Genomic DNA, 25,191 nt, shown 5'->3' with positions numbered 1-25,191 from the left:
CTCGAGAAACAAATCAAAACCGAATGTCAATTTTGCCTTGCAATGTTCATCCAATGCTGACCGTCATAAAGAATTATTGCATATTCGTGACAAGCTTCGCATACTGAAACCTTTCCGTAAAACAAACATTTATTAGCCTACATTAGCCTGAATACTAACTAAGCTAGACAAGACTTATAAATTATACGAATTGTTGGTTATTTCATAGGAGGATTTCATAAACTTTATTTTGAAAATTATCATCATGAATGGAAACTTGATTGGGAAGATTGCCATATAGCACTGTAGTCAACGATAATTCGTTTTCTAACTCGTTATTCGTGTCTTGTTTCGATAAACATCTAATTGATGTAGTTTTATTTCATTACAATGTTAGTCATTATTTTATAAACCTGCCTTTTTTGCATTAAATCAAGCTTCTACAACATTGGAACAACAAAAGTAAAGATTTTTTAAATAAATAATATGTTCTGATCTCACACCACAAAAAGAAAAAAGAATGTTTCACTGTCTCAGAGCAGTAGAAGGAACCTATTCACTCTCAAAGTGCAGCGATAAAATTTTACGTCAAATCAGCATAGTCAAAGAATGCAAGGGCAAAAAGTAACAAAGCCCTGTTCATTTCAGCTCAATAAATTCAAGGACGCAAAAAAGAAAAAGTTCAAATCTTAATTTCAAATAGTTTTTGCGCTTCGGCTTTTTCCTTTCCCCTTAAACTTGTGTGGTGGCGAGCATCGGCCATTCAAGAAGAAACCCACTTCATCACCACTTTAAAAAGGATTGAAATAAATAAATTTGCACTTTTTTTTATCAAGTTCCGTTTTCTTCTTCAAATGCAACCCAGCTGCCGCTAGGTTGCATATTTTGTGTCGATGCTGAAGCGTCTTCTGACGGAACCGTTGAGCTGAAAAAAAACTTGGATTCATTTGGTTGGAAAAATCCGCTTTTTACATTGAAAACTGTTTGCAGACATTGAATAAATGAAAAGATGATGCTGATGAATCAAACATGTCAGCTTTTTCCACGTTTATTTATCGTAATTTAAACGTTAGATTACTGCAAGTTATTCGAAGGCAAACTTCCAAAGTGCTTTTATGTAGAATGTAGATGCAACGCACAAGACCAACAGATTAAAATTAAACATTTTTTATTATAAAAAATGATCATTCAAATAGTTAAAATGGAATTTTCTTAAATTAAATATTCCAAATGCAAACGTGTCGATCAAGCAGAAGATGACTTCATCGGAACTACGTAAGTTAATCAATTTTCACATGACACCTAATTTACTTCGGTTGCATTCCATTAAAACGCGTATTCATGTACGTAGACCTGCCAATGAAACTATTGGACTGTGCAATGTTCGTGGTTCAACGCAAGATGATGTATAGGCCTAGTCTACTGTAGTTCTAATGTACGCATAACTGGGATGATGCGAAAATACATTCTATAGAGTCAACTGCATAAAGCTGAAGAGTCTATAATGAGTGATGCTCTTCAAATTAAACGTCGTTAAATACTAGTTTCAAGCAAATTAATGCCATTATTTCATTTCAATTTTCACCAGATAGTGAATTTTTACCTTTTATCTGATGAGATACTTTCAGGAGGGTCTTCAAGATTTTCTGGATTTAAAAGCGGTTCGGTTTCGTCTTCGTTCTCTGTGACTGGTTCGGCATTTGTTAAAGAGCCAGCTTCAGAGTTGCAGTTTTCACTTTCTAATAACGTGTTTACGTCCTTTACATTGGGATGTAAGGATTCGGAAGTAAGTGAATGTTCAGCGTCAACTGATTTTAGCAGTGGTGCTTCGACCGAAGCTGGATTTTGAGAATGAAGATGGGTGGGAGTATTGGCGGGGATTGGAGCGGCGGTTTGAGGCGAAACAGAGCAGTTGCTCACAGATCTTGCAAGCGACTGAATGGGTAGGTGGTAGTGATGGTGGTAATACAAATGTCTGTCGCTGGAACGCACCCACATTGGGTTGTCGCTCAAATGTCGCTTTATACGCCTGTGTTTGTCCGGTGTAATTGTTGGAAATGTATCGCTGTCAGCTTTGTCGCTACAGGTGGCGGATTTTGTTGCTACTCTACTACCGCTAGACGGAGCGCTGCAGCAGTTTTTCAATGGCCGATGATTTGGCGTCGGAGTTGGAGAAACCGATGAGAGTTCGTTGGTTGACTTCGAAGAATAACCTGAAACATTGTGATTGTTAGTGTTGCAAAAACACCAACAAATAACCACCACAATCAGTAGGGATGAGAGGGGCTCGAGACGGTACGTTTAGAACCGGGCCCGAATGGGGAGCCCGTAACCTTCCCGAGGGGACAGGGAACTTGACAAAACCACGGCGTACTCTTTGGATGTAGTGCGTTGTTCTCAGAAGTGTCTTAATTTTTTTTTGCCCAAGGATCTTATTAATATCTCATTGATACTAAATCCTATGCAAATGCAATGATTTGCATCCACATGCAAGCAGGGTCAACAAATCTACCAGAATTTAACTTTGTAAAAAAAGCAATTTTTACTCCTTCCAACCCTTGACTTGAGGAGCAGTTTAAAAATGAGAAATCGCTGATTTTGGATTTTTTTTTGCTTGTATCATTGTATGTATGTGTTGTAAATCTATCACAGTTCTATTAACAAAACTAAATTGTCAGCTGCATAGCCGAGTGGTAAGAGCTCTGGTACGGAACTCGAAAGGACACTAGTTCGACACCGCTCATGCGGATGTGTCTTTCTTTGGCAGGACACTTAAAGGCATGCCTGAAAATGGACACAAAGATTGGCTTCCTTGCTTTCCCTTACATTTAATGATTAAATACGTTGATTAAATTTTAATCAAAGTATTCAACCCCCCAGCGTAAGCCTGGATAAGACTAAAAATAACATAACTAACATGGCAGGACACCGGGAAGATTTATGGATTTTGCTCTTGAAGTGATCGATCCATGAAGATCACTCCTCCTTCTTTTAGGAGAAGTTCCCACACTCCTGCATCCAGACACATGAAGATTGTTGCTAGCGGAACATGATGTTGGTGGAGGTGGCGGGGGAAGCATAATGATTTCAGAAGACTGGAACACAATAACACCATCATCATTGTCCTAAATACACACAGCTCCGGTGAGATTAAGGATAATTTTTCATAAAATTTGCACACATTGAATATTAAACATGTTCTTCTGAATATTTCTTATGTTTTTATAGATATTTCTACCAGCACTCACTTGGCGAGAACAAGTCAAATGTTTTGTTTGTTCTTTGATGACGTCATTGTTTTGCGACGAGTTTTCTTCCTTTGGCAAAGGAGACTGTGTCAGGAAAACTTCAGAAATTCCTGAAAAACATTTCAAAATGAAACGATATCACTTTGTTTGAGTCTTCGTGTTTGGATTCCATATCCATATTCGTGTTTCTAAATTCTTACTGCGTTGGTAAATCAGTGCTTTTTTACATTGATTTAACGTCTGCAGAAATAGAATCGCTTTACCGACCGAATAAAATTGGTTTAATTTTAAAAAATAAAGCGACAATTGCTTCAACTGAACATATAGAATCTACTTTTTGATCGAGACCAGCTGGACAACTGCTATCAAAACCTACAGATAGCATCGGCATTCATTCAGATCCCCAACACAAGGCCAGGAATTTGTTTTTGGCTGTTGTGCGAACGTTGTGAAAAAAACAAATCACTCAACAAGAAGAAAATCAGTCGATTTTTATATTGTTTCCACGTCTGTGAAAAAACAGATTTGTTTGCTGGGATATTTTGTCTGAATTCAGTAACGTAAACCCAACGTTAGAATTTGCGTTTTGTCAGCTGAACGTTATACGTACAACCAGACAAAAGCCAAGTCTCACAAGACACAAAATAAAAGTAATAATTCAACAATGTCAAACGTTACCTTCAAGTAGATCTTTAAAATGTTGTCACATCAAATAAAGTACCATACCTGTTGTTATAGGATCGTTAGTCGGGAACTGTTCTTCTTCCACCATGATGACGCTCTTTAGTTCCGATTCCTGGAAGAGCTATACAGTTTTAAACTTTGTAAACGCTCATTTGGAATGCCTAATTTATATCTGCATTCTGCAGTCAACTCGTTCACCACCATTCATTGACCACAATTCTTAACCAGGTTGCTCGTTGTTGAATGGTTGTGAAAACATTTGTAGTTCTAAACGTTGTTTTTATAGACCTAAATAAAACATATATTTTCAAGTATTGCTCACTCAGAGATTTGAACAATAATTGCTCGATCGTTCAATTCGTTTACTGTAAAGGTCACTTAATTGCAGTATCAGGTCGAACAAGTTACAGACAATAATACAACGTTGGTTGAGGTTGCAGCAACATCGACTCCTTCAGTAATGTTTCTGTATTTAGATCAAACTATGTTACTTGAACAATACTGTAACTGTAAAGTAACATCAAACATTACGAGACACATTTACGCTGTTGAGGTTGATAGATAAATTCACCGTTGAAAACCAACTTAGCACAGTAGATCACAAACACATCTATCTGTCCTCATTGGTTCAGTGTAAAGCATCAAACACAAATAACAGATAATGAGTTGATGAGATGACTAACCATGCAACTTGGTGTGGGTGTTGAGACTCTGGAGTTTGTTTTTGTACAATCAACGACTGCAATTTCCACTGGTACGTCATCCTCGTTTGTGACGTAGGTGTTGATCACACCAAAGTCTCTTTCAAGGGAACCCTGTAATTAAACAGTAATTTCAACAAAGTTATGTTGCTCAGAAAAAGTTGTTTATTTAACAATGATCTATTAAGCTTTATGCAATATTTATCATCAGAGCTCCTTTCGATTATTAGAAGAAAACAATAGAACATCAGCGAATACGCGGAGTTTTTGTTTCCTGCCCCCCTAGAAAGATTCTGTGCCTTAAAATGATCCCGGACCAGGGTTCAACAGTACTTCATTCCCAAGACCTTCCTCCCACCTACCAACACTATGTAGGCCTAGGCTACTGCTTATCAAGGCAAAAGAAGCTGATATTAGTATAACTGCAAACAATTACATTTGCCTTCATTGGCACACAACGACGAGGAAAGTGGATGCACAATTTCCAACCAAGTTTACTCCCTGAGTTAAGAATAGCGTAACTGAACAACAGTAGCCTAAGAACAGTAAGAGAGGCGAAGTTTCACCTTTCAGTAAACATAAAACAAGAGTTTTTGTACAATTACCTCATTTCTCTTTTGTGGGGCATTGGAATTTAAGTCAGATATCTCGATTCCACTTTTCTCTTCTTGTTCTTTCTCTTCACTGCCCTCACCAAAAACATCATCACAATCTTCTTTGTCATCATCAAAATTAGAAGCCCTGCTCTCTTCCAATTGCTAAAAATTGGAAAAACAGTGCAGTAAATAAACAGCCCAAACCTAAATTGTGCTTGTTTAAACCACAAGTTTGAACCTTTTTGTATTACAACTACCAACTCACCTTCATCAACACAGCTACGACCACGTTGACAAGTACAAACTGTGCCATCATAACGAACACGACGAAATAGATTGGAACAACAATATTGCTGACACAGCAGTTTTCGATGCAGTCCGGCTTAGAATCACAATCTTCACGCAAAGTATCCTTAACAATATGAAAATGTCACGTTGTGTTAGAGTGGTCGTATCCAGCTTACGCTCGGTAGCTGAAGATTTAAATAAAGTGGACGGGAAAGCATGGAAGCCTTGTCTTGCCAAAGACAAAGCCACATGCTATTGAGCGATATCTAACCAGTGCCCTTCCAACGTCGAACCAGGGCTCTTACCATGCGGCTATCCGACCGTTTATAAGAGTTCAGAGAGGTTTATATGATGTCTCCGAGCCCATATTACTACATGACCTCTCTGACCTCAAATGTTTTGATGCAAAAAAGATGTCACGTTTATGTAAGATCAGAGAAGATACTTTTAACCACTGAGACCATATATCTCTGTCTGGCGTAAAAACGGTTGGAAAAACTGCAAGACAAATAAAAACGAATATAAACGCTACCAGAAGCTACCTTTGCTGATACATGTCATCTGCAACTACAGGCAATCTACTTCCAGCAACATATCAGACACAAACCTTCATTATTCCGTTCCAATTATCTCCTGTTGAGATGCGGAAGAGCGTCAGAAGAGCAATCCCAAAGTTCCGAAAGGATGCGAGACGATTTAAGCCATCACAAGGATGATCCTCATCACAAGCTGGTTAGGAGAAAAATTTAATTGTGTTTTTACTTTCAAATCGTTGCAAGTCTTCTACAAACTAATGCCACAGGGCTAGAAGTCGATGTTCTATCTAACGTTAAAGTACAAAAAAGTAATTTAATTGATTTAGACAGTATTTACTTTTATAAAAAAAAGTTTTAAAAAGCTTAACCTAGCAACTTTTAATGCAAGTACAAACTTTAGAGAAACATACAGATAATAATCTAACAAATTAATGGCATTGAGCACTTTTTGTAGTATTAATAATATTTATACTTTAATCTTACAAATCAATGCATTTAGGAAATATTCGTCTTTGGACTAAATTTTTTTTTCAAAATCTCGGTCTTGGCCGATTTTGAAACAAGTAAAAACTTTGATCGCGTAGACGCCGGTCTCTAAGGATGACATTGCCAAGTTTATGCTTGTTCTTAAAGTGGTGTCGTCAGTATCTAGTTTGTTGTTCTTTTCCCTGAATGTAGAGCTGAAAAAAGTAGCGCTTTGGAAAGTGTACAATCTTAACCAAGTGCTTGTTTGCCTTGCTTTGGATAGTGACCGGGGAGACTAAACGTTGTGTGGTTGACAGAAGGTTTTCTTTCAAATACTTACTCAGAGTACCAAAGAGCTCAACTCCTAGAGCGGCAAAGGTGAAGAAGAGAAGCATAAATAGTACTCCGAGATTCACAACCTGAGGAAGAGCACACGCGACAGTCTGTAAGAGAGCTAGGATGCCTTTGGAGACCTTGAAGAGCTTCACAACTGTTAACAATATATTTAGTTGAAAACAATAAAACTTGCTTTCAATAAAACAAAACTATTATTTGTTTTTTTGCAAAACACGTAATTTTGAACAAAAAAGCTTCTTCACATGAGAAGCTGTTCTAAAACAATGCTGTTCAAATTCACGCCAATAGTAGCAAATTATTTAAAAAAACGGGCGATTACTTTAAACCCGTATCAACGTAAAAAGAGGGTTCAATACCCGAAATCGCGCGATATGCAACAGAAGAATTTCAAATTGGAAAAATACAACAGAAGAATTTCAAATTGGACTTTGTCTCACTTTTATGCATGTACTCATACAATTAACATGTACTCTAAAAGGTCGTCGTTTATATTATAGTGTTCACATTTTTCTTAAATAGTAGCAAAGCCTTGAAAATTTGCAATTTTAACGAAACATTAAATTATTTGTAGCCGATACTTGATTAATTTACACAATCAAACATTCTTAAGACAAACGCGTTCGAAAGTTCGTTCACAACTATTTGATTATTCCATGAGTCAAAAAAAACATTTGCTGCAATGTTAAAAAGAAATGTGTTTACCTCTAGCGATTCTTAAAACCCTCAGGAATCTAATAATTGTAGGATTTATTGGAATCTTCTTGCTTGACCAGACGTCTTCAATAAAAATGCCTAACAAGGAGCCAAGAACAATTATCATGTCCAACCAGTTCCATCTGGAATATAAGAGCAGTGTTGCCAAATGGATTTTGAATATTCGGTGTGGTCTGTGTTGTAGAGGAAGTGCAATTCTCATAATGCAAAATCTATAAACATTTTTTAACAAAGAACTTTTTTTGAAACTACGCACAGTGCATTGCACTTTGGGTGAAAGTGAGCAGTGCTTGATCAAATATTGAACCAAGGTTGTCCGAATGAAAGCAGAAAACTAAGAATTTTAAATACCAATGAATGAAACGTATTAAACCATCAAACGTTTTTTTACGTCGTTTCAATGTGTGTAGAAATATGCAATACTGAAAAAAATTGCCTCTACGGTTTGAACAGCTTTTTAGATACCAATTGCCCAGTTACAGTTCTCCTGGTTATACTTTTAGTTTAAAAATGGCAATGTCTGGATTGAATGGAATCCTATGAACGTATCAATGCATCAACAGTCAACGTGAAGCGCTGTAAAGCTCTAGGTCCTAGGATAAACTTACCTGTCTTTGAAGTACCGGCAGACTCCAAATGCAATAAGCTTTATTAAAGCCTCCACTACAAACACAGCAGTGAAGACGTAGTTGGCATATTTCAATGCTTGTGTGAGAGCCTAAGTATAGCAATATTAATTGATGTTGAAATGGCATGAATGTAGTTGAATAACTTCAACCTTGTATTGTTTAGGTATTAAATTAAAAATGATAATAGCCTAATTAAAATCTAATTTTAAGAAAGTTTTATTTTTTATAATCAGATGAAAAACAGTCAGTTTTTATTGATGTGGAATAAGGTTTCACGTTTTTCTTTGCCTGAATAATCACAAAAAGAGCTACGCGTTGATATCTGCAAAGCCAAATAGGCTCGTTCAATTAAAACATACTTACATCTGGTTGCTGATAGTGTTCAGCCGCCATAGTAAGAATGTTGACTCCAATAACGGCCGACACAGCCAGTTCAAAGTACGTGTCCGTGCACAGCTTGTGGATGGCAAGTCTCGTCTTGCCATAAGATGCATAATAATGTTCCGAGTCTGACAAACGTATAAAGAAGCATACATGAACTCTAGAAACAGATGTAGCATTCACAAGAAATTCAGTCTAATATTTCGCAATAGAGCCGGTAGTATTCAGTCCTACATCTACCTTTATTCAATTTGCACAAGCAAGGTCCTAAGGTTTGCAACAAAAATCCCTAGCGTTTCATTTTTACAGTTGTATATGTAATGGTTATAATTATTTTCTTGTAAAAATTCCTACACTGGATCCATTTTAGTTAAGTTCGCTTCTTCTGGAATAAACCGCAATTTGTTAAGTGCTTTATTAGAAACGTCAAAATACTTATAAATTCATAGCCTGAATGTGAAATAGAACGATTGCTACACTATGAGAACCTTGGTATGTCTCTTCTTGGCCACAACAGTGCGTCAGGCTCCGTAAAACTCTGCTCAGCACTCTTCTAGCTCCATGCGCATAGGAACGAGCTCTTGACAACGTTTTCCTCCGTAGTGTTTCTTGTCTTTCTCCTCTCATCTCTTTCATTGATTGTTTTCGTAACAACTTCTCTTGTTTTCTTTGACGAGCTTCCTGTGACAGAAACAATAGTAAAGAAGCAAAAACTCACAAACTTCTACAAAGTAATAACAGACCCACCAAGCTGAACAGAATATTTGGGAATAAAATCTCGTTGATGCATAAATCTAGGAAGCTAAAACGACGCCACCATTAGCACAACCCAAACTAACAAATTATGTAAGCTAAGAAAGCGTTTGACTTTCAGATCACAAGTATCTTCAACTACCACCAGAGGTCTAAGAAAGGTAACAAAATTCACTTTCTTCTCCAAAGGTAAACTTACAGTACTATATAATGAAGCAAATTAAAAAAAAAACTTATCCAGACTTCACCTCTTTCCTCCTACATTCCTCAAGTTCATGCTCCTCCCTGCATCTGTGGAAGTTCTCCACAACTACTCCTACGAACATGTTGATGACAAAAAAGCCGACAATGAGGAGGAAAGAGATGAAAAAAATGAGAACAGGAGGATTGTAGTTCTCTTGAGGCTGACAAATAAAGATAAGTGATGTTTATTATGCATATTTGCTATTGAAAACTCAGATTAACAGGAAGAAAAACCAAACAATTTGATAACATAGAGATCAACTATTTCCTTCATTGTTGGCATTACGCCATGGCACACCAAATGTTGTTTGACAATTTCCATTACTAATTCGTCCACATTTCAATGGGTTGCGATGCTTGAACTTTCGACCTTTGAGGTTCTAAAGGCTTATGCATTTGTAATGTAGTGCCGGATAAAGATGTAGCGGGGTCTATAACGTAGGCGCCAGTCCTTTAGTGTACATTGAACTACCTTTGTACGTATGCACGGCACACGATCTAACAATAATATGAAAGGTAATGCTATTCACGGCAGTCTAATAAAAGCAATTACAAAAAAATAACAACATCTTTCTATAATTTGCAATGTTTCTCCAAAATCAAGCGATACTTTCGCAATTACCAAGGATTTGGCTTGGTATAACGAGATGTATTCTCGCTCTGTGGGAGATTTCGAATGTGGTCATAGTCAGCATCATTGTTTTACAAATTAAAGCTTCCTACTTATTCAAAGACGACAAAAACTATTTTGTTATCAATTGTTCACAAAGTTAAAGAAAGTGATAAAAAAGATGCAAACCTGCTGATCCACACCCACAGCGTCAATCCCGCTGTACATGATCTCGACCCAACCATCCTTGGAGGATAACACAAAGAGAGACATCAGAGCTTGACCAAGATTATCAAAGTTGTACCTTGAGAAGAACAAGCAACTCGGTAGTCTAATGAGCGACATTATAAACAATAAATCAACGTTCAGAAAAACTATCAAGTAGATGCAGTAGCAAATTTGGTCTTGGTAGATTTGATACCACGACATGTAGCTGCATAAGCAGTGGAATAGCGAGTTACTCCAAGATGACGTCGGCTTTGTAAATAGAATCACTGCTGCAAACATTGTTGGCCAATAATACAATAAACCGCCCCATTTTGATTTAAGCTTTCATTAGCATAATTAAATCGTTAAATAATATGAAGTGTTCTACTGGTGCAAATTAAGCTAACCTATCGCCAGATGTACACAGTGACAATCTGCTTTTATTCCGACGTTTCGTCAATCAGACACGACTGACTTCTTCAGGGGGCTAGACCAGGCGTCCATGGACTGACGAAACTACTACTGTGCGCATGGTGGTATCCTTTTTTCAGCGACAACTATTATTTCTTCAGCAGTTTTTCTTCTCAGAGTTAAGTAACATTTTTTTCTTTAGAGATTGGTAGTATCACGGCTAGTGTTGTTTCTCTTTATAGCCTGATAAGCATGTTTTTTTTTCAGAGCCTGGTAATATTTTTTCTCCTCAGAGCCTGGTGGTATTTTTTTCTCTACAGAGCCTGAAAGTATTTTTTTTCTGAAATACTGCCGCCTAATAGCCAAACCTTTTCCACAAAAGTGTACAGGCTCCACTTTCTTTTAAAGCCGCCTGGCCATCTTCTAAGTGCATCCAGGTCTCAGCAGCCAGTTCAATGCTAACGTTGTTCCGATGTATAATGTTGTCGTCTACATCACTTGGAAAGAAAGACTCACCTTTCATTAACCCACGTATAGTTTCTAGCTTTGCACGACCACTTGTCCGTGACGTTGAACAAGTCCTCGCCTTCGCAGTGATAAAACTTGCCCTTGAAAATCTAAACATAACGAAAATATCTTCATTAAACGTTTCAAAAATCCAGGAATATTTTGGTGTTTGCCGTTATGAGGGTCACCAGGAACATCATAAAAACAAGGTTTACCCATCAAAGCAAAAAAGGAATCCAGATTATGGAGCAATTACTATTTGCTGAATCACATGCAATCATGACTACAACATTATACAAGTACACAGAGTGCAAGTCGTTCAAAAAGATGTATAAGATGTTGCAGAGGCAACAGAGTGGCCCAAAATAAACGTTATTTATAGGCTTAATGCTGTACGTTTGTTTCGTCTCGTCACAAAACAGATCGTAGCCTACGTCATTTTAGTATCAGTGCTTACATACTTAACAGAAATTGACAAAGAAATAAATCTACCAGCTAGCTACGTTTTCTTGGCAGAAAGTCAAGACGTTTCTACCTGAACGCCCAGGATGCCAAATATAATGAAGAACGCGCAACAAATGGCGACAATGTTTCCGATCGGTTTCAAAGAAGATATCAAAGTCTGCACGACTAACTTCAAACCGGATGCTCTGTTGATCACCCTAGAAAAAAGAAACAAAGGTTTTGTTTTGAGAATCATACAAATAAAACCACCTATATCTGTATGATTTATTATTATTACTTCAGTTTTTAATTGAAAACGAGTGATTCCATCATCTAGCAAGCTGGTGCGCGTGCTCAAAACCAGACTTGTTTCATGTTTCTTTTCATCCAATATTTGTTGTCACACTCAATAAAGTCAATGGAATGAAAAAGTAACCAGCGAAAAAAGTTTTTTGCGTTGAATGATTGCAAAAAGGAGCCATTTTCTTAACAGTGTGGACAGCCTTGCTGGTTACCATTTGAATGTTTCCAACTTAATATACGTAAATTTAAACAGCATCGAATTCCAGTTCACCTGAGAGGCCTCAAAGCACGCAGCAGTCTAAAGCCTCGTAGAACACCAAGACCCTTCGAACCGCTCTCCAAGGTCAGTGTCAGGACAATGTCGACCAGTGACGTCACGACAAGGAAAAAATCAAGCACATTCCAACCACTGTGAGAGAACAATGCACGTTCCAATCGATTGTCAAGCGGTTTGAAGTCAAAGGCAAGCATACCGTGCCATTGTGAATCATTTATAAATATGAAAACATAGTGTCAAAACTCCAGCCAATTTAACTGCTGCACGACCAGTATAGCCAGATAAACCAATTTTTAAGCAATTAACCGCGTAGCGCCCAAGAAAAAAACTCACAATTTCTGAATTTTTTTTTCAAAAGGGTTAGTACAATCATCACAGAATATTTAGTGGTAAAATTTTGTTGCAAATATGTTGTATTGGGCTAGAGGGTCAATTGAGAGTGTTTTTTTGTTTCATTTTTTTTTCACAAATATTCAATATGGACCTACTCATCCAAAGTTATGCGATTTCCAAAAATTTTGTTGCATATATGCAACGTAAGGCACTACAGGGTTCTAAGGAGTTGAATATGGGTTTAAATAATATTCCAAGGATAAATTGTAACAACTGCAAACAAAGTGCTCAAACTGTATAATAATACGTATAGCTGTGCACATTACCTCTTCATATAAGTCTTTGGGCCAACACAAAAACCGTAAGCTAACACCTTAAGTAGCAATTCCACAGTGAAGACGCCAATGAAAACGTAATTGAGCATATCGAGTATGTATCGCTCCTAAAAAATAGTTTCAAGTGTTTATTTTGACCTTGGTCAAATGTATTCAAAATGTTATTCATTCCATAAATCATCAAGTTACGACATCTCGTCTCATCAAGTTCTTTTCTTCATGATTGTATAGGAGATCACAATAAAATGTAAAATATGACCAATGCTCTGGACTTTGCAGCTAAATAATTAAAAAAAAAAGGTTAGAGAAACTCGAAACAAGATTAAAACAACAAAAGATTCTGTAGAGAGTAGACTATCCCCAACACTTGGAATCAAGTATGGTACTAACTTTATCTTTTTATAGCGATACAATCATGTTAAGAAATAGATAGCTATGTACTAAAATTAGACCGCGTTATTCGAGCGCAGAACGGGGTATGACCGTGACGTTTGCTAGTTGTCATGGAGATAAAATATTTGCATGTAGCAAACCATTTTTCATCAAGACTAACAAACTTACGGGATCGCCTGGCCTCAGAGATGGACGATCCATGGCTATGGTGATACAGTTGCCGAAAATAAACATTAGAATGACGTAATCGAACCACTTGCTTGCCACAACTTTCAGTAACAAACGTCGAAATCTGATAAATAGAAAAAAAAAACACATTTAATTTGTCCTGCCTCTTTGACTTATTCAAAGTGTACCACGAAAGGAGAGTTTAACAAAATCTTTATCTATTCGCTATTTGAAATCGACATTGATACAAAGCAAAATCAGCATATGAACTAGAATTCTGGTCAAAAAACATTTTATGACTTGATTTTCAATTTAGGAAATTTAGGTACCACCTACCAGCTGCCACTTCAATATAATTTTATTGTATACTTACGTTGAAATAGAATTTTTAACTTAAATAATACCGTAATGCCACAAATAGACATAAAAAGGTTAGGTTGAATGATACAAAGAATTAATACAATAAAATTCATCACAGATTTATTCATGACACTTCATATGTAACTTACAAGTTAGTTGGACTTAAAAGGAATAGAGCCCAGTCTCTTTTTGGCATTAAAAAGCGAGGAAGATCAACTTTACAACCCCAGCAACCGATACTGTAACGGCTGGATTCCTGAAGAAGTATGACAGTAATGAATATGAAGCATTAGAAGAAAATAAAATGAAGGTAAGAGCAATTCCTTCACCTCAGTGGGACTGCAATCGTCTTGGTGGTGTATCATGCTGCTAGCTCGAGATGTCTTTGAAAAGTTGAAGGAAAGCGCGGACATCGACCCTCTGTCGCTATAGCTCCCATTCAGAGAAGAGGCGTAACTTGATTTCACCTCATGTGCTGCAAGATTAATAATTTAGAGCATTAAAGTAATACAAATAATGTTGGTGGTGGTCGAAAAGTTTGAAGCATGAATTATCTAAACAGCAGATCGGTCTCTTTTTTTACATTGATTCTGTAGTCGTTAAATCAGTTTAAAAATGACTGATTTGTTGTTTAGGTGTTGATGCAGCACAGATTAGCACAGCCTCATAGTCAAACAACGGTGTCTATCGCTGTAGCCTACTCTTGCTATACTTTGCTGCCGAAAATGTTGTACTTTGCAGAATTTTTCTGATCCAGGACATTATATAAAATTATAGTGCCATAAAAATTAATACAGTAAGTTACGGAACAACTTGCATCACAAAATATAAAGACAGATACGTGACCATGTAGAAGAGGTAGAATGACGCGAATAAGTGGAGTGACGATACTTACGATAGAGCAAAGAACATGATTGCCCAAGCGGATCTCTCAAAGTCTGCAACAGTTCTTCACTTTCTTCTTCATACCCTGGAAAGTATCTTGCGCGAATAACTAACGTGTCAGTGCAATTAAACTTTGCTTTTTTTGTGGTATGTACAGGAGATATATGGTTTAACTAACTTTAACTATTCTATGCAACTCTTTTCAAACTGATGTATTTTTACTTTAATAAAAATATAATTAAACAGTATAGTTGTGCAAAAATTAGAAATATTTATCATTAATTGCATCCAGATTTATTCCTGATGATTAAATATTTAGATCAAGAGAATAGAAAGCAAGGGAGCAAACATTTTTTGCCTTCTTTATCACGTCATTTTTATCAACATCTACTCCGGAAAAAGACTTACCGCATTCATCATCTTTCCAAGAAATGAGGGATCGCTGATCCAAGGGAGGAGGCTTCTTTCTTCTGCTCCTCCAGGATCCGTTCCTTGATAAATTAGAAGATTCTGCACTCAGGGAAGACTGGAAAAACAACGTGTACAATTAACAACTACTTTGTCAAACTTGATATCTTAAAACAGCATTTATGCAAATTACAAATAAACTATAGTAAAATTTTAGTTTTTTTTATGGTAACTGAACAGTTTGATTGAATGTAAAACTATGAACAATCGTAAAAGTGTATTTTTATAGTATTATATATATATCTTTGTATCCATCACTCATATGCTTTACTCTTAGAATCATAGCGATAGTGTTTAGCTCAGTGGGATGCGGGATGGGCTGCTTTATTATTGTAAACCCATTCTCGAACAATGTGGTATGTTAATTCCATCGATGGTATGTCCGGGCAGGAAATCGAACACATATTTTACGACCTTGGGCCAAAAACTCTGTCAACTGAATCAGTGACTCAGTCTGAGATATTCAACTTCGTTCAGTTTCTATATTACAACTATAAAAGACAATTTTGGTAAAGAGGTGACTTTCTTCAACCATAGACAGATAAAACCAAGCAACCACACGGCATTTAACATCATACATTTAAACTAAACATAAACTATAAACTACGAACGTTTTCGATCATACACATGTTAGCCCTTTTCAAGTAACAAAAAATAACTGATTTTACATCTACATTGAAAATAAATAACTGATCTACACAATGAATTGAAAAAACGAAATGCATGAGAACGAAAGTATAAAAGAAACAACAAAAAGGGAAAAACACGTCCTGTAAGAAAAATTTAAGAACTTGTTGACTTTGAAGTAAGTTCGATATACAAAACAAAAACAATATCAATGCTTACACCAACGCTGCATAGTCTTGGACGTTTGGTGGTGGACAAACCTTCGGGGGATAATTGCACTGAAAACGATTGATCGACGGGAGTGCCGGAAACCGACCCTCTCCGCTGACTGTCATCGCTCTCATCCTGGAATACATCGCCACTTCCATCTTTGAAGGATTGCGTCAATGTGGCCAGTTGAATATCAGGGGTACCGCAAGGGGTGGGAGAACTTGTTGGGGTAGCAGAGGTTCGGGTAATTATAGGCAGAGGATGATGTAAGCCTTTGAAAGTCCCCATATTGTTCTGCATTGTGGGATCAATGTGGTCATCTGCAGTTTAATAAGATGCGTGTGGTAATCAAGACAGAAAATCAACGTCTGCAGACTTTGAATCAATGTAAAAAACGGTTGATTTTCTGTCTGGGAACATGTCAAACGTCAAAAAATATGCAAATTTAGAAACAAAATAATCCAAAAGATCTATTTTAGAATCAAGCAAGAGGTTTTTGAAACATTTATCTTTTCTCTTTTACGTTGAAACAATGTTGCAAATTAATCGTTTGACACTTTACCATTGGTTATCGTTATCTCCGGGTTATCAGCAAGAAGTTGGAGCTCTATATCTGTGTCCTCATCTGTAGACATATATTCTTCTTCCTCATCATCATCCAGCCCCTAAATATTGCTAACTCTTATTGGAAGTGAACAACAAAATACAAAATGAAGCAGAGCTTGTCTTTTTCTTGATAACATATTTTAAAATTACGTTGATATTTCAAAGCATTGTTTTAAACTTAATAAAGCTACACAGGGAATATTTAACTTAACACTACTTTTTAGTTGCTGAAAATGTCTTGAGTAGTGTCGACTTTAAATAAACCATATTAGCCAATTATCATGATACTGGGTCTAGCATTGCAAAAGGCCGCATTTACCAATGAACTAAGTGGATGACGTGCGTAGTGTTTACAACGATTTAACGTATTGTAACCTCAAAGGCAATGTAAAGCTAGTTTGTGTTATTTATAAACAATAAATACAACAACAATGTGCTTGAGATTGACAAGTTACGAACTACATCGAATCGTCATGCATCCCATAATCATCATCTTGGTTTTATATGAAAAAATGAGAGAACACACACAATAGAAATATGAGTTATGTAACACTTGGTAACTTGGTACACACATCAGCTTGTTGTTTGTTTGTGTGGAGGCTTGGTACGGGTAAGCCAAGACTCTGCGCCACACGGTTGGTGTATTCTTCCGCTAGAATGTGAATATCGGATGAAGATCCATCTGGTTCAGCCAGGGAAGACCTCAATTGTCGGATTTTCTGTGCCCCCTCAGAAGAACACTACCACAACAACAAAATGACATGCCAGCATGCAAAATAAAAAGTTAAAATAAATTTGAAACAAAAAAGTAAAAACAACAGGTCATAAAAACAATACAATTTTTTAAGCAACAGTAAACTTTGATTTCATGACTTTGCTAAGAATCAACGTTTTAGTATGTTATGTTTACAACAACAACTACCGCTCTTACAGTGTTAAATAAAACCGACAAGCAACAGCGGCTGTTGCATTAATTTTCACGCATTGCAAAATTTAACTCGCAGAACAAATTTATTTATAACGGTTTCTTTAAAGAAGCAATGTTTTTTGCTAAACACGAAAAATAACAATCTGAAATTCCAAATCTACTGATATTCTCATAAAAAATTCAAATTCAACAGAATAGAATTTGATTTCTTCTCTTTCGAGCGGTTTGGAGAAGTTTAAAGTTTGGTAGCTGCACTGACTGAGCGTCTTGTGTCCAAAAGTTTGTTTCAAAACATAAACAAAGTTTTAATTTTGTAGTTTTGAAATGCAAAGTCTTAAAATTACTGCACAAGCATGCACACAACGGACAGCAGGCATTGCTTACAACAATTACGGTGGACAAGATTACTGGAAAACGTTTTTTGACGTTTAATCAACATAGACAAGTTGTGTTTTGCACAAGATACGATTCTTGACCACTACCTCGGCTTGAAATCCTTCCACCAATATAGCAACTAAAAGATTGAAGAGCACATAGTTCCCAATGGTCATGAGGGTGACAAAGTATATGGCGGCATACGGCGACGAGGCAGCCATACCATTGTACAAGACCATATTCCAATCCTCTTGCGTTAATATCTACAACAAATATCGTTCTGAATTGTTGAAATAATGATTCTGGCGATGGTGTTGGTTTTATTACAATATGGTGAAATTTCCACAAGGAAAAAAAAGAAAATCACTCGTCTTATCTTAACTAGGTAAACGAATCTTAAGTAGTATGTCCTTACTTGTGCCTTTCGATAAACAATAGGTAAAAATAGCTTACAAATTCACTAGATTTTTTTTACATTCATAGAAAAGCACAAATGTTCACAGCAAAGTGCCAAAAACAGTTATTAGTTGAATTTACTTTTAACCAGGAAAGTAAAGGCTCTTGGAACGTTTGAGTATAAAATGAATAAAACATTCTGAAAACGAATTCAAGTTTTAACTTACTTGAAAAACGGTCACGAAAGCCCACAGAAGAGAATCAAAATTTTTCCTGTCACAGTCTGTGGTGCCACGGCTGTTCTTCCAGCAGAACTTGCAACCAAACAAGTGCATGCCAAGAATGCTGCAACAGAAGTGAGCAAAACGGTAGAACAGTGGCATTATGAAACCAGCAAATTGTAGTTGTGAACCATTATACAAAAGCAATCTGCTGGAGCGAATAAACTGAGCAATTGAGTTAAGTAAAACGTTTCAAAATACTTGCAAAGCAAAGTTCGTTCTTCACGTACTAGACTGCAGTAGTTGATCGTAGAAAACACAAACGCACTCTTTTAAAAACACATTTACAAAAATAAACAGCCCAAAATGTGGATACTATATCTATGAGCTCTTATTAGACTGTTGGGCTCTTTATTCTTTAGTTAGATTATCGAAGTGTTTCAACTATGTAGCTCCTACGTTCATTTACATACTCAGTGTTTTTCATCAAGTCACAGGACTTCCCGTTGCATTGAAAATAGCAAGCATTTAGTAGATTATGATTCAACAATCAAAACACAAGACAAGAAATGAGTGAGCAGCATCGAGAATCACTCAAAGACAACTCAAATTTCTCAGACACATCATCAAGAAAAAAATAAAATAAATGCGAAGATATCTGCTCAAGCAGTCGCCTTCTCGAAAGGAATGCTCAAGACAGACAGCGAACAACATTTTTATCAAATTTTCAACAAAGTAAATTAGTTGGCCAATCAAGAATACTTCAAGACACCGCACGCCATCGGGGACGCTGGCAAAAGTTACGAGCCCAGCATCTAGTTTTTCAAAAAAGGCATCGACTCTGATACAAATGACGAAGATGATTTAACACCGACAATTGTTGTTGTTGGAGAAAGACATCATCATACACACGCATGAGAAAATTAATATTTAATTTAATGTTACACGTATAAATTCGTTGCTTGGCAACAAAAATGCACTTCACTTCACTGTGTAGGTTTGAAGTGTGAATTCACAATAAGCAGAGAATGGAAAAACAAGACGTGTACAAAATGCGCAATTGCCCGATCTCGATGAATAATTCCATCATTTGAAATATTGATTAAGGTAATCCAATTAAACCGATTCAATACCTGAAGATGAAGATGAACAGTGCGAGAAGCATCATAAAAGTAAAGACGTTGTCCATTGTCTTCATTAGCACCACTAGTTGGCGTCGAAGAGCAGGCAAGAAGCGCACCAATTTCAAGACTCGCAGAAGACGAAATGTTCGCAACACAGAGAGACCGCCACCACCATCTTCGGTGTCCACACAGATCTCCCAAATGCTGTAGAAACGACAATTTGAGATGGAAACAGTGATGCTAAACTGTTTGATTTTATGGTGTAGACCCTACTTATATCCCTTATAGTTTCTAATGGTTAATAAAAAGTCAAAACGCAATACTTGCTGTGTTTCGAGTGTACTTAGCCTGGGGCTGACAGCCAGAAAAAATTCTCACTTTCTTTCAACAGAAGTGGTTTTTGTCTGGGGCAATCATAGCTAGATCTTGCTCTCAGCACAATCACACAATAAAATTTCATTGCAGTCGGATATTTAGACTGTTGGGCCACTCATATAATTTCGGCAATGTTGAGTATGAGACAGATGCAAAATTTGAGACCAAGTTCTTTTGTAAAACTTGATTTCGATTCGAACCAATGGTCATTAACTCAGAGGTGTGCACTCGTTGCGTGCATGATATAATTCCCGTTGTGCGGGTGATGCTGCAAAAGCAAGAGCCTTGATTTCATAACTTATGTTCAATCAATGTAGAAAGATGTCATGAAACACTCAAATATGAAAAATTGACTATCGTAGTACCCACCTTATGATAACAATAATGGCATCAAAGACATTGTAGAAGTTCTTTATATAACCGATAATTCCATAGGCAAATAGCTTGGAAGCCATCTCCAGGGCAAAGATAGTTGTGAACACAATGTTGCTTGTTTCTAGTATGCCAGTTAATACAGGGTCCTGGCGAATAAAATAAATTCATATAGAGACCAACTATAGCAAAAAAGTTTAATTTATTTTTACAGTCCATCTATGGACTAAAAGATCCCTTGTTTATTTTTAAGAAAGAGGAAATGGTTGATACACAAAGTAATTTGATACACAGGTTGATACACAAACATTTCTACTTCACTAGAAGAGCTATTACGGTCAGTGTCTCGTCCGGGAAGACAAAAAATTGAAGTTGAACAAACAATTGAACAAGAGGCTTTTCGATTCTTAGTCTACAACTCTACATGGATATCATTACGTCACCATCAAACTGGTAAATTTAAGGAATACTTCACGCTTATGCATAGACATTAATCGAGATAGTGCATTGCTCTCATGTTTTACAGATACTTCCTTAAGCAAGAGGATGAACGATCGTGTCAAGTCATATTTATTGTCATATGATAAATTTTAAAACTAACTCTCTTTCGCATATAAAAATATCAAAAGATGTTGATATTGTGTAAGAAAGGGTGCATTTCCTCACCTGCTTATGGTGTTCTATCCCCATACTCAAAGTGTTGACAAGAATTGCAGCCATGATCCCTTGATTATAGTACTTGCTGTCAACAAGTCTCTTCATCCGCTGAGAGGCGTTAGAGATGCATTTGCTAACTTTTTTCTTTGAGGTCTAAATAAAAGAAATAACTTTTGCAGTGGTGTTTTGACACTATGATCATTGAGGCATTAGGTAGAAAGTATAACAAAAAATACGAGCCACAGCATACACTGACCTTAACAGCAATAGGACACTGGGCTTGAAAAGATAGCCCGCTTAAATGCAGAAAAAAGCAAACCACCCAGAATAACAGCTACTCTGGATCACATTAACGCCCTTAACACGGACCATCTGTGGAAGGTGGGGGCTTTCTGTTATGAATGAACCAGCTCCTATACGACATCATTGGTTGTAGTTGTGTTTGCTGATACAAACGAAAATGACCAGAAACATTCAAATCACTTTCGTTTTGTTTCAAAAATGATTAAACGTTGATTTGTACACGAATTGCAAAATTTCTTTATGCTTATTTATTATCTAATTTTTGCAGCCAGTACTTTGTTATAGAGCTTACTCTTGTTTAATTAATGTGATTTTACAATAGATTGAGTTTCGCTTTTAACATTATGATTGTTGTTTACCTCTCATGTGTAGATACAAACGACCTATTTTAGCCTGATGCTGCTCGTTCTCAGTGTGGTAGCGATTTGTCACCAGCTTTCGGAACACATTCCCTAGTCTTGTGCTATGACGCTAGCGAACACGCAGCATCAGGCTAAAACAGGTCGTTTGTAAAATGTGATTTGACTTTTTTAGTAATTTATTGATTGTAAATATCTTTTTTACTCTTATGCATGACCTGTGTTTATTTTAAATTGAACTAATGTTGTATTTTCAAAAGCTTTCTTCAAATCGCACGTTCAAATTATTGATTACCGTTGATTGGTTTCATTTAATTTGCTGTGACGTTTGTGATTAAATTGTGAAGAAATTATAAAGCTGCATAAAATAAAGAAGTGCTTTCAAATATTTTAAAAGAAACTCAACACTTAATTAACGTCAAACTTGATTGTTTTGACGTTAAACAACGATGGCAGTTAAGCACAGTTGAATAAATTATGACAAATCATTGAGGATTGACTTTAACCAACTAGTGCTGACTTCCATTAAGCTTTCCAATTGTAACCTTCATTTGGGTAGCTATACATTGCTTCAACGTTTGCAGACGTTGGAATCAGTGTAAAAACGACAAATTGTACTGTCTGAGTAACGAAATTTTGAAAGATAGAGTTAGCAAAACCAAACAACCACAAGGTAGAGAACAGACACTAGTTGAACGACATAAATGATATAAAAGGACTTAAACTAGCTTACCCAAAAATGAATAGATTACATGTGAACCAGATGGTTCGTCAATATCTTAAAACGATACTAAATCTATATCTCCCAAGTATCGGACCTGGATCTCAAGCTGTGGTTTCCAACCCTTTTGTAGCAACAGAAACTTTCAAAGCTTCAAGCTTTCGTCCCCCAAAAACTTCTAAAGGTGATCCTCAGTGAAAATGGTTCTTAATTACTCTTTATCATATGAATTTTATTGCTTAACCTTTAGTACTTCATCCAAAAATCAATGCATTCACTGATCTCCTTGGGGCAGATCCAGCAAGTAGCCTAAGGGAGTGATTGCAACAAAGCACAACTATGCAGAGGTCTACATTGATCCGACCTTGCAAATGCACCGTGAATAAAGATACTTTTCTGTGTTTTTTTTTGGGGGGGGGAGATTGCTCCAATCTTTCCTCCTGGATCCGCCATGGGCCTTAGATGGAGAACAACTGATGGCAAGAGCGTCGAATCTACTCAACCATCCCATAAATAATCGACTTATCAAGGTAAGTTGGTGTTGCAGCTGGCAGCTATGGATTACCTTTAAAAATCGAACCAAAGTGACGCAACAATTTGAGCGCTCCTCATCAGCGGCAGGGACGTCATTGACCACCTCTTCGGCACCGGGTTCAAACCTTTGGTTTGAAACGTCATAAAAACGGCAGGAACAGTCGAGCTTTGAAGTGACGTAGCTGTCGTAGCGTGAAGAAGACAAAGAGGATTTTTGGAATCTGGTTTTCGTTTCGTCTGACCCTGAAAGAAACCGAGATGAAATTGATAATGATGGTGATGGTTCTATCATTTCCAGAAAGAAGAATTCACTTGTGGAGAAGAGGATTAGGGATGCAGACCCGATGCGGATGACATAGGTCGACAGACGATATAAATAAAAGACCGAATTTTATTATTTTAGTAATCTTTTAAATTTTTAAGTAGGCTAATAGAGAGTAAATGTGATTACACAATCAGTTACTGAGCCAGGAAAATGAGAAGATAAGGTTTTCACCAAACTCAGCCTTCGGCACTGTAATGAGAGTAGGACGGCCAGTAGTTTTCGGCAGCCTTTTCTTCAGCAACTGCGCCCACCCGATTTATTACATTTCAAGTAGAGGTGAACGGTGTTTTTTCAACAACCATCTTAAGCCAGATATCGAACCAGGAAAGTTTGGGTCTTATTCTTAAATCAGCATCAATATATTGTCGACTACGTAGGCTAATGTGAGGGACATGTGCAAAATTAAACAAGCAAACCTTGATTTAATTGGGCAGCATTGATGAATATGGCACCTGTGGGTTCCAATACGACCTCAGCAGACTGTCGTCGTTCAGATAAGTTGGGACTTCGCGTTTCTGAGGTCATGGAGCCTGAGACAGAACGCATGGACGAACCATTGGACAAAGTGGGAAATGGTAACCTGAGCAAGCAATTACAGTATATGAGATGATTGCGCTGTGCAATAAGCATGCTATTAAGTATCTCACACGTATCTGGTAATCAGGGTGATCTGATTGTTTTTCCATCATAACCCAGATAGTCTCTTTTTACGTCTATAGACGTTAAATCAATGTAAAAAGCGACTGATTTGCTGTCTGGGTAGTTGCAAAACTTATTTTTCAAGTAAGCAAAAGTTAGATTTCATCAATGTAATGTTAAGAAACGAAAACTATGAAGTTTAACCTCAAAGCAATCTTGCTTGTTACAGGATCGATGGAGTCACGTTGTCCATCAGTTATCATTCGACAGGCGGAGGAAAGAGGAGAGGATTTAGACTCTTGGAGGTCAACAACGTCTGCTTCCTCCAGGACTTTGTTAGGAGAATCAAGAGCTTTCAGTAATCTTGTCGGATTATCTATGGCTGTTTCAGAAATGTGGTAATGATGATGGTGGTGATGATGATGATGATAATGAACTGACTTCAAGTTCTTTCTAGAAGTTTTTCCCCCATGCACATCACTCTTCCTCTTCGGCGGTTTGTTATGTTTGTTTTGTTCTTCTCTGTTTATTTTCCATCTTCGCCACCACCTGACGCAATAACGAAGGTGTCATACATAGCGTATCATAATTATAATTAGAGGTTATAATTATAATAATCGTAAAAATATAATTATCAAAAAGATATTCAAAACAAACATAACAAACAAACGAAGAATAAGACAAACAAGGTCGGACTGATGGAAAACGGTCGGACTGATGAAGGAAGGTCGGACTGATGAAGGAAAGTCGGATTAATGGAGGAAGGTCGGACTGATGGAGGAAAGTCGGATTGATGGAGGAAGTTCGGACTGATGGAAAACGGTCGAATTGATGAAGGTCGGACTGATGAAGGAAGGTCGGATTAATGGAAGAAGGTCGGACTGATAGAGGAAGGTCAGACTGATGAAGGAAGGTCGGACTGATGAAGGAAGGTCGGATTAATGGAGGAAGGTCGGACTGATGGAGGAAAGTCGGATTGATGGAGGAAGTTCGGACTGATGGAAAACGGTCGAATTGATGAAGGTCGGAGTGATGAAGGAAGGTCGGATTAATGGAGTAAGATCGGATTAATGGAGGAAGGTCGGACTGATAAAGGAAGGTCAAACTGATGGAGGAAAGTCGGATTGATGGAGGAAGGTCGGAC

General features: G+C 37.1%; 1 protein-coding gene across 1 annotated transcript in view; it reads right to left on the bottom strand.

The window, feature by feature from the left end:
- Positions 1-423: 423 nt before the first annotated feature.
- Positions 424-25,191, bottom strand: part of LOC145776632 (voltage-dependent T-type calcium channel subunit alpha-1H-like) — a 43,150-nt gene continuing 18,382 nt past the window's right edge. Inside the window, exons 9-44 of the mRNA XM_082587863.1 lie at positions 24,252-24,596; positions 23,825-23,988; positions 23,115-23,326; positions 21,176-21,319; positions 20,507-20,658; positions 19,772-19,966; positions 18,645-18,762; positions 18,129-18,284; positions 17,291-17,458; positions 16,675-16,777; positions 16,122-16,432; positions 15,216-15,333; positions 14,818-14,892; positions 14,252-14,397; positions 14,072-14,178; positions 13,563-13,686; positions 12,993-13,108; positions 12,328-12,465; positions 11,845-11,971; positions 11,319-11,419; positions 10,374-10,488; positions 9,580-9,735; positions 9,067-9,259; positions 8,561-8,706; positions 8,177-8,286; positions 7,557-7,690; positions 6,838-6,987; positions 6,104-6,225; positions 5,474-5,620; positions 5,218-5,370; positions 4,595-4,726; positions 3,954-4,023; positions 3,228-3,337; positions 2,897-3,074; positions 1,583-2,192; positions 424-904 (exon numbers count right to left, since the gene is read on the bottom strand). Of these exons, the coding sequence (XP_082443989.1) occupies positions 811-904; positions 1,583-2,192; positions 2,897-3,074; positions 3,228-3,337; positions 3,954-4,023; positions 4,595-4,726; positions 5,218-5,370; positions 5,474-5,620; positions 6,104-6,225; positions 6,838-6,987; positions 7,557-7,690; positions 8,177-8,286; positions 8,561-8,706; positions 9,067-9,259; positions 9,580-9,735; positions 10,374-10,488; positions 11,319-11,419; positions 11,845-11,971; positions 12,328-12,465; positions 12,993-13,108; positions 13,563-13,686; positions 14,072-14,178; positions 14,252-14,397; positions 14,818-14,892; positions 15,216-15,333; positions 16,122-16,432; positions 16,675-16,777; positions 17,291-17,458; positions 18,129-18,284; positions 18,645-18,762; positions 19,772-19,966; positions 20,507-20,658; positions 21,176-21,319; positions 23,115-23,326; positions 23,825-23,988; positions 24,252-24,596 (5,740 nt within the window). The 3' untranslated portion in view covers positions 424-810. The remainder of the gene's footprint in view (positions 905-1,582; positions 2,193-2,896; positions 3,075-3,227; positions 3,338-3,953; positions 4,024-4,594; positions 4,727-5,217; positions 5,371-5,473; positions 5,621-6,103; positions 6,226-6,837; positions 6,988-7,556; positions 7,691-8,176; positions 8,287-8,560; positions 8,707-9,066; positions 9,260-9,579; positions 9,736-10,373; positions 10,489-11,318; positions 11,420-11,844; positions 11,972-12,327; positions 12,466-12,992; positions 13,109-13,562; positions 13,687-14,071; positions 14,179-14,251; positions 14,398-14,817; positions 14,893-15,215; positions 15,334-16,121; positions 16,433-16,674; positions 16,778-17,290; positions 17,459-18,128; positions 18,285-18,644; positions 18,763-19,771; positions 19,967-20,506; positions 20,659-21,175; positions 21,320-23,114; positions 23,327-23,824; positions 23,989-24,251; positions 24,597-25,191) is intronic.

Source organism: Aplidium turbinatum, chromosome 9 (genome assembly GCF_918807975.1).
Source record: "Aplidium turbinatum chromosome 9, kaAplTurb1.1, whole genome shotgun sequence".
Classification (NCBI taxonomy): domain Eukaryota; kingdom Metazoa; phylum Chordata; class Ascidiacea; order Aplousobranchia; family Polyclinidae; genus Aplidium; species Aplidium turbinatum.
This window is presented reverse-complemented; position numbering and strand designations above follow the sequence as displayed.